This window comes from Camponotus vicinus, unplaced genomic scaffold (assembly GCF_025532165.1).
Source record: "Camponotus vicinus isolate PSW18456_S1 unplaced genomic scaffold, iyCamVici1.0 SCAF_13, whole genome shotgun sequence".
Lineage (NCBI taxonomy): Eukaryota > Metazoa > Arthropoda > Insecta > Hymenoptera > Formicidae > Camponotus > Camponotus vicinus.
In genome coordinates this window covers 8,841,278-8,850,980 of record NW_028141949.1, presented here as the reverse complement: position 1 = coordinate 8,850,980, position 9,703 = coordinate 8,841,278, and the positions used below count along the sequence as shown (strand labels likewise).

The 9,703-nt window shown below is 48.2% G+C and overlaps 1 protein-coding gene across 1 annotated transcript; it reads left to right on the top strand.

The window, feature by feature from the left end:
• The first annotated feature begins 1,164 nt into the window (after positions 1-1,164).
• Positions 1,165-6,341, top strand: LOC145963686 (uncharacterized). The gene is made up of 6 exons (XM_083085806.1): positions 1,165-1,752; positions 1,882-2,383; positions 2,439-2,630; positions 2,684-2,929; positions 3,050-4,075; positions 4,210-6,341. Exons 1-6 carry the CDS (start codon positions 1,165-1,167, stop codon positions 6,339-6,341), a joined length of 4,686 nt encoding a protein of 1,561 aa, XP_082941932.1.
• Positions 6,342-9,703: the final 3,362 nt, after the last annotated feature.

Sequence of the window (9,703 nt, the reverse complement as noted above, 5' to 3'; positions counted from 1 at the left end):
AGATAAAAATAAGGAACACAATTTTTTATACGCGCCCATACGCGTGTCTAGGGGGTAAAACACCCCTTTGAAAAAAATCGATCTTTTCCTTTCGAGATGAATATTTCAGAAACTATAAGAGATAGAAAAAAATTTTCAAATTAAAAGTTAAATGGTTTCAAGAGTACTTTACAATAGCAACAAAAAAATTTTTTTAATTTTTTTTAATTTTTCAAAATACCCCCACCACTGTTCGCGAATCATTTGGGCATCATTAGGGCAATTTAGATTCGGGCGCGTTGTTGCTAACCGCGTAGCAACGCCCGCCTGGTGGCGCCACCTCTCGAGCTTGCACATCACGTGACCCTGTACGGGCCCAAAAGTGGGGCTTCTTTTCCGGAAGCTTCCCCAGTCGCTCTCTACACGTCGTCCGTGTGCATGTGAATTGTGTCGCTCCCTTATCATTCTCATTCAGTCAGCTTTGCTAACTGCTTTCTGTTTTCTGCTCTGCACTTGCTTATGTTAGCACGCTTTCCTTTGCTCATCGGTGTCGGAATCTCGTGTTATCTGCTCACTACAAGAATACGCCTCACTGCACGAGAGCGGTTCCTCGCGCGTGCCACGTGCTCATCCGAGCTCCCGGCATCTAGAATTCTTATTGCTCATTATAACGGAAGTGTGATGTTTGAACGTCGCATACATCGACGGGCTCATCAGCACTGCTCAACGTGAACAATCAAACCGCTCATTTTGCTATCTACTCTCTAAAACTAAATCGACTGTTTCACCGGCCATTTGTGTGTGTGTGTGCTTGTCCCCTCACTTTGGCCGTCTCGCCTCGCGTGTCCGAAGAGTCGGTGCGAGCCGCGTTCGGTTACCAACCTGCCGCCGATTATTTGATAAGCAAATATCAAACACATTTTGGTCCTTCGAGCCGGATCGCGTGGGTGTGAGAAAGTGTACGTATAAAGAGGATCTCTCGCCGTACATGTATGTGCGCACGATCGGACAAAGCGCTCATTTTGCGTGTTGTGCTGGCAAGGTCATAGCGTGTGTTTACGTGCTCAAGGACATTCTCTTGTGTGCCTACGTGCACACAGCCGGTGTTCACGTGATTTTCGGTACGCAGCTCAACGGTCATTCCATAGCAGACTATAAAGGCACGCTCCCATCGTCGAATTCATCATGTCGGATGACGATAAAGGTAACTCAAAAACTCTCGAAGTGCCAACAGCAGGTCGAGCCTCCAGACCTGTCACGCCGACCGGATCTGCCGCCTCATCACGAAATGTCTCTCCTGCTGGCAACACTCGTGCTCAATCTACGCCGGCTCAATTATCAACGCAGCTCATACTTAAGGGGCAAGCTCAAAAGGGGAGGCTCACTTTAATAAAGGAACTCCAGGATAACCTTCCAAGCTCAAAAGAGGAGCTGCTTGAATATAAAAAGCACATAGATGACACGTTTAAGATGTTCTCCAAAGTGCATTCATACTTTGAAACGGTTTGGCCGGATTGCCTGGATCATGAGTACTTCTCAAATGACTGGTACCTAGACGCTCAACGGATATACACATCATTAACGAGGGAGATTGCAAGACTTCGAAGCTCATTTCCACAGGATACAACCAGCTCATCGGTCTGCCCAGACATCACCCCTCATACTAAACTTCCAGACATTTCGCTCCCTGAATTCAAAGGAGAGTATTCAGAATGGCCGACATTCAGCGATTTATTTAAGAGTCTGATAATAGACAACTCCAAACTATCTGATGTAGAACGACTTCATTATCTACGGGGATGCCTTAAGGATGCACCAGCTCAACTCATCGCCAGCCTGCCGCTCACGGGAGCTTAGCTCTCACAGTTTTGGGATCTACTCACATCACGCTATGAAAACAAGCGTCTCATAGTGCAATCTCACTTCGACAAACTTTTCGGAATCACAACGGCGCAGAAAAACTCCAGCTCATTGAATCTGCTCATCACCACTGTGTCAGAGACTCATAAGGCGCTGCTCAATCTCGGTGTGACCACCACTCTCGGCGATAACATGATGGTCTATCATGTTTCAAAGCACTTAGACCCAGCAACCAGAGAAGCATGGGAATTGTCTCTTGGCTCCGCAAAGGAATATCCCTCGTGGGAAAAGATGAGCTCATTTTTAACCGCTCGAGTGAGGGCTCTAGAAAGAATCGAGGCAGCAAAAGGAACAGGCTCACAGACATCCTCACAACGGACATCTCCTCACGCAAGGGATCAAGAGAACGGCTTCAGCTCACGAACTGCGGCATTCGCTCATAGCTCAACAGCTCATCCGTGCGACCAGTGTAAAGGGTCTCATTATATAGTCGCATGTGAACAATTCAGAAGATTGCTGCCTGTAGCACGCCGAGCTATTGCAAGTGAGAAAAGGCTATGTTTCAACTGTCTAGGCAGGCATAATGTAAAGGCGTGTAGATCAACTCAGAAATGTAAGACGTGCGCTGGGCGGCATCACACGATGCTGCATGACCCTGGCCACGTCACCTCAGCGAAGGACACCACTCAGCCCTCAACATCATCAACAGCTCAATAATTACTTGGTGCAGTCGTCCATTCCTGCTCATTTCAACAAAGTTTTCGCTCAGCTCTCCTCGGAACTGCTCTTGCGCAAGCCATCACTAAATTAACAGCTCATCCAGTTCGCCTGCTCATTGATTCAGGCTCAGAATTAACGTTTATATCGGAACAGCTCACCCTTCAGCTCAGCCTTCCTCGGCATGCATCATCGCTCACTATCAATGGTATAGGAGGATCCCGATCAACTCAGACTCTCGGCTGCACTCAACTTCAGTTGAAGTCCCTCTATTCAATGGAAACCGTGACCATTGAAGCACACATCCTAAAAAGGCTCACATCGTTGATCCCATCTATCAAAGTCACTCCTAGTGACTGGCCACATTTTAACGGTCTTTCTCTTGCAGATCCTGAATACCATCGTCCTAGAGCAGTGGACATCATCATTGGGGCAAATCATTACGGCTCAGTTGTCAAGCCTCAGATCATTTGAGGTGATGCGACATCACCAGTTGCCCAGCTCTCAATCTTTGGGTGGATTCTCATTGGACTAGTGAACGTGGCCAACTCAGCAAGTGTGCACGCTCACCAAATAACAGCTCATCAACAGAATGCTCTCAATGAGCTTCTAACAAGGTTTTGGGAACAAGAGGAAGTGCCATCAACGGCTCAAACAACACTGACTCCAGCAGAAGAAGAATGTGAGGCTCACTTTCAAGCTACTCACACCAGAGAGATTTCAGGACGCTACATTGTGCGGATCCCACTCAGTTCATCACCCTCAGCTCTAGGAGAGTCTCGAGAGACAGCATCAAGATGTCTTAAACGAACAATTCGTCGATTGAGCAAAGATGCTCAATATCGCCAACTCTATACGACATTTCTCAAAGAATACGAGGATCTCGGACACATGAGGAAAGTCACTGATGGGGGATCGGAACTCAGGAAAAACCTGGCACATGATTCTTTGGAGTCAGGAGGGTTAAGGGTCCTGAGGGAAGATCCAATCAACTCGTCTTTGGCTCATCCACCATTCTACCTGCCCCATTACGGAGTGCTCAAACCGGACAATACGTCAACGAAGCTCAGAGTCGTTTTTAACGGCTCGAGTCCAACATCCTCTGGGAAATCCATCAACGACATCATGCACACCGGTGCAAACCTACTGCTCAATGTCATGGACGTACTCATATGGATCCGTCATCATCGCCACATCTTTGCGACTGACATTACAAAGATGTATCGGCAAATCAAAGTAAACAAAGAGGATTGGAATCTGCAGCGAATCTTATGGATTGATGACCAACTCAACGAGATTCCTTTCCATCTCACTACCGTAACATACGGTACACGAGCAGCTCCCTTCTTGGCCACGAGAGTATTACTACAACTGGTCAAAGACGAAGGCAGCTCATTTCCACTGGCGGTTCCATCACTAACGCATGGACGTTATGTGGACGATATCTTCGGGGGAGCGGACACAATCTCAGAGCTCAAAATTGTCGCTCATCAAATCATAGGCTTGTGCAATGCGGGCGGTTTCCCCCTCGCAAAATGGCATGCAACGGATCAACAATTTCTCACTGACATCTCAGTATCGTGCTCTAAAACGAATACAGTATCATTGGACGACTGCGAAACCAAATTACTCGGACTCAAATGGATTCCTCAGGAAGACAAGTTCATTTTCTCATCAAAGTTCAACTCACCTCCAAGGAAGCTCACCAAACGCCTCTACTATCTGAAGTGGCTCAGATATTTGATCCTCTCGGTTTGGTCTCACCGGTAGTAATAAGGGCCAAGGTTTTATTACAAGAATTATGGTTACTCAAGCTCGGCTGGGATGATCCCTTACCAGCCTCTCTCAGCATAAGGTGGCTTTCAATGAGAAACCAACTCAACGCGCTGGCCAGCGTCTCAGTTCCACGATGGCTCAATACGTGGAGTGACTCCACCGTGGAACTTCATGGTTTTTCGGATGCTTCTCAGCTCGCCATGGGAGCAGTCATTTATTTGACTGTTAACTCACTGTCCACTGGCTCGCACTCCACTGGCTCACGCTCAATATTAGTGTGCTCTAAAACGAAAGTAGCACCTCTCAAGAAGTTGACGATTCCACGATTAGAACTCACAGCAGCGCTCATGCTCACAAAACTCGCCTCTCACGTTAAAGCCACACTGAAGCTCAAGGTAGGCGCAACTCATCTGTGGACAGAGTCTCAAGTGACTCTCAATTGGATCAGATCGCACTCATCTCGCTGGAAGGATTATGTCAGGAACCGAGTAACGCAAATTCAAGAATTGTGCACAGATACCACCTGGCGTCATATTCCTGGCAATATGAATCCGGCGGATTGTGCATCGCGAGGCGTTGACACCGACCAACTCAAGGATCATCCATTGTGGTGGACCGGGCCACAATGGCTCACTAAAGATCAAATGGAATGGCCCTTTCAACCAGAATTGTCATCATCACTTGGCAGTTCAGAGGCTCGAGCAGGAATCTCATTAATTGTCAGTGCATCAAGCCCAGAATATCACTGGGACTTGATCTACCGATATTCATCGCTCAATACACTACTCAGAATTACTGCACTTTGTACAAGATTCATTGACAAGCTCAGGAACTCCCTCGACACATCCCCATCTCTCATCTCACCAAAGGATTTACAACAAGCCAGGCTCTTATGGATCAAGGTAACGCAAACGGCATACTTCTCTCATGAAATTAAGCTGCTCACAAAGGGATCATTGTTACCTCACTCTCATGTGTTCTCAAGACTCACTGCATTTATCGACAAAGGGGGTGTAGTAAGAGTTGGAGGGAGACTCAGCGAAGCGCAACTCAATTACGAAGAAAAGCATCCTGCGATCCTCCCCAGGAACTCTCCATTAACAAATTTGATCATTGACCAAGCTCATCGGGCAACTCTCCATGGGGGTGCGCAACTCACACTTTCAAGAGTTCGCCAAACCACCTGGATCATCGGCGGAAGAGCTCCAGTTAAATCGCACATTCTTAAATGTGTTGTGTGCGCGCGACAAAGGGGGGCACGAGCTCAGCAACTCATGAGTCAGCTACCATTGGCGCGCGTGACACCCTCACGGCCATTTTCTCATACGGGGGTGGATTACGCAGGACCGATCACACTCAAAACTTGGAAGGGTAGAGGAGCTAAAACTCACAAAGGGTGGATATGCGTTTTCGTATGCCTCACCTCTTCTGCTGTCCATCTGGAGGTGGTCAGCGATTACTCAACTGAAGGTTTCCTCGCGACTTATCGACGATTTTCATCACGAAAAGGACTGGCTCAAATAATCTACTCGGATTGTGGAACAAATTTCATCGGGGCGAATAAGGAACTCAAGAGGCTCTTTACGAAAGGCTCAAAGGAGGTAAACAAGATCACAACCGCCTTATCAACTGAAGGAACCGAGTGGAAGTTCACCTCACCGTCCTCTCCCCATATGGGTGGGAAATGGGAGGCGGTTGTCAAATCAATCAAATTTCACTTACGAAGGACGATTGGAGAAATTCAGCTCACTTTTGAAGAATACTCTACCCTGCTTACTCAAATTGAAGCAGTACTCAATTCGCGACCGCTCGAACCGTTAAGTGACGATCCTGAAGATATTTCAGCGCTCACACCTGGGCATTTTCTCATCGGGGGGGCTCTAAATTCTGTTCCAGAACCATCATTAATCGATCTCTCAACTCCTAGGTTATCTAGATGGCAACTCATCCAGCAGAAAGTACAGCAGTTCTGGTCTCAGTGGTCGGCTCATTATCTACAACGTCAATAAGCAATCTCAAAATGGCATCATCCCTCGAATCACATCAAAGTTGGAACATTGGTGCTGCTCACGGATGAAAGATTACCCCCTTCAAAATGGCCACTAGCAAGAGTAGTGAAGCTACACCCAGGAAAGGATGGACTCACCCGGATCGTTACAATCAAAACAGCGACAACACAGCTCACGCGCCCGATAGTCAAGCTCGCCCCATTATCAATTCGCTCATAGACCAGTTATACATCAGCAATAATTGCTGATGGCGGGCGGAATGTTCGCGAATCATTTGGGCATCATTAGGGCAATTTAGATTCGGGCGCGCTGTTGCTAACCGCGTAGCACGCAACGCCCGCCTGGCGGCGCCACCTCTCGAGCTTGCACATCACGTGACCCTGTACGAGCCCAAAAGTGGGGCTTCTTTTCCGGAAGCTTCCCCAGTCGCTCTCTACACGTCGTCCGTGTGCATGTGAATTGTGTCGCTCCCTTATCATTCTCATTCAGTCAGCTTTGCTAACTGCTTTCTGTTTTCTGCTCTGCACTTGCTTATGTTAGCACGCTTTCCTTTGCTCATCGGTGTCGGAATCTCGTGTTATCTGCTCACTACAAAAATATGCCTCACTGCACGAGCGCGGTTCCTCGCGCGTGCCACGTGCTCATCCGAGCTCCCGGCATCCAGAATTCATATTGCTCATTATAACGGAAGTGTGATGTTTGAACGTCGCATACATCGACGGGCTCATCAGCACTGCTCAACGTGAACAATCAAACCGCTCATTTTGCTATCTACTCTCTAAAACTAAATCGACTGTTTCACCGGCCATTTGTGTGTGTGTGCTTGTCCCCTCACTTTGGCCGTCTCGCCTCGCGTGTCCGAAGAGTCGGTGCGAGCCGCGTTCGGTTACCAACCTGCCGCCGATTATTTGATAAGCAAATATCAAACAACCACTAAATATATTTTTTTTTAATTGTGAAATTTCTTTATTACCAAGTGAAAGGTTATTTTTTTACGAATCCAACTATACATGTTTAAGTTATGTTTCGAAAAGTCATTTTCCAGAATTAATTATAAACCTCTCTGTAATACGCTATTCGTGTCCGTCCATGCGCTCGATTTTTCGCGCAACACATCTTGTTTTTCTGTAATAAAAGATAATTAACACGGATACATTTATCTATGTAATTATGTTTTTTTCGCGTGCATAGCTAGAATAACATTGATATAACAAATTAAATTTATATTTAATATGTTATAAGATATTAAAACGTTAAATATAAATAAGCTCAAAATGTATGCATGAAATGACGCACGAGACTCTAAACTTGTTTAATTTAAGATGGCACAAGATGAAATTATAATAATAATAATAACACTTATGTAAATAATATTATAAAAGAAGTAATATACATGAAAATTTTGTAATTGTAACATACAATTTTATAAAGATCATCAATAAGAGAGGAGGAGAAAGGATAAGATAAAACAAGATGTAAACATAAAACTCCTGCGGGTGTCCTCCACCGCGGTTTTACGAGGGGGGCCACGGGTACGCCGAAGCATTCTTCCGCGACCCCCTCACCGCCTTACCTTCTGTAGTTACCGGGGGGAACACCTCCACTCCCGGTACCATCCATGGGGGAAATGTAGGCGGGAGTATTCCCCGCTCCACGCCTGCTCTCCTCTTGCTGCAGCCCCTAGTGGCGGGGCTTCTTCCACTATTGGCTCGCCGTGGCCCCTGGGCCTCTTCTTGTGCCGTGAGGGAGGGGCGGGAGGTGGGACACTGCAGGGGGGACCATACTAAAGCTGAGGCTCCCCGGTCCCCGGAACCCCCCTTAACACTCCACTCTGCCTATAGGGTACTTCTTTTCTTCCTCCTCAGGGTAGGTTCCGCGGTGGGGCCAGAGGCCCTGACAGCCTCCTTCTCCCCCGCAACACCCTCCTGGGGCCCCGTGCCCGTGGTGGAGGAGGAGGCATCCTTCTCCTCTCTCTCCTCTCCCTTCCAGCCTCCTCCTTTACCATAATGACGGTCTCGCAGTAGGAAGCTACCGCCCTCCAGGACTCCTACGTCTCCGTCATGGACCTGACGACCGCCACCAAGGAGAGGTCCTCACCTATAACCTCGACCAGGGCACGGCGCTGCACCCCCCAGGCCACACACGCCTCGAGGGTGTGCTACGCCGTGTCCCGGTCTTCCCCACAGTGATGGCACCCTGGGGACATCTCCCTCCCAATGCGGCACAGGTACTGACCGAAACACCCGTGTCCGGTCAGCACCTGCGCCACCCTGAAAGTCATCTGCCCCCAGCCTCTCCCCACCCATTGCGCGAAGACCGGCAAAATCGCTCTCACAACTCTCTGTTCCTCGTAGGCCGGCCCAGACAGTAGTCTCCGCCAGTCCACGAGGACAGAGTCCACCACCTGGCGTCTGATGGCATTCTTCGCCGTCAGACTCATCGGTAATCCCCTCTCCCGGAGCTCCCGGACCCGCCAGTACGTCATTGACTGGCTCTGAGCCAGAAGCTCCAGGGGAGGGACCCCAGCCGAGAAGCCTTCATTGGCGCACAGTACAATTGGACACGTTGCAATTGCACACCGTGCTATTAGACACATAAGATTGCGCACCGTTCGATTGGACACGTTACATTTGCCCACCGTTCAATTGGACACGTTGCAATTGCACACCGTGCTATTAGACACATAAGATTGCGCACCGTTCGATTGGACACGTTACATTTGCTCACCGTTCAATTGAACACAGTTCTTTTGGGCACAGTTCTTTTGCCCACAGTTCTTTTGCGCACATTACTTTTGTGCACATTACTTTTGCCCACATTACTTTTGCCCACAATACTTTTGCCCACATTACTTTTGCCCACAGTTTTATAAACCTATGTGGAATCTCAGTTTGCGTTGCAAAGTACACGCACAGACTGCACCCCCGCCCTCCCGCCCCGTTGCAAACTCATGTGGAACCTCCCTTCGCATCGAAAAGTATATGTGCGCAATTGAACTGTGGGCAAAAGTAATGTGCGCAAAAGTAATGTGGGTAAAAGTAATGTGGGCAAAAGTAATGTGGGCAAAAGTAATGTGCGCAAAAGAACTGTGAGCAAAAGAACTGTGTGCAAAAGAACTGTGCGCAAAAGAACTGTGCCCAATTGAACGGTGGGCAAATGTAACGTGTCCAATCGAACGGTGGGCAATCTTATGTGTTTAATAGCACGGTGTGCAATTGCAACGTGTCCAATTGTACTGTGCGCCAATGAGCCACTCCCCCCCAGCCAACAACGCCGCCGCCGCATACGACACTGTGCGGTATGCACGGGCGGCCCTCAGTACGATGGGCCTATGTGCTCCTCGCAGAAAACCCCTAATCCTC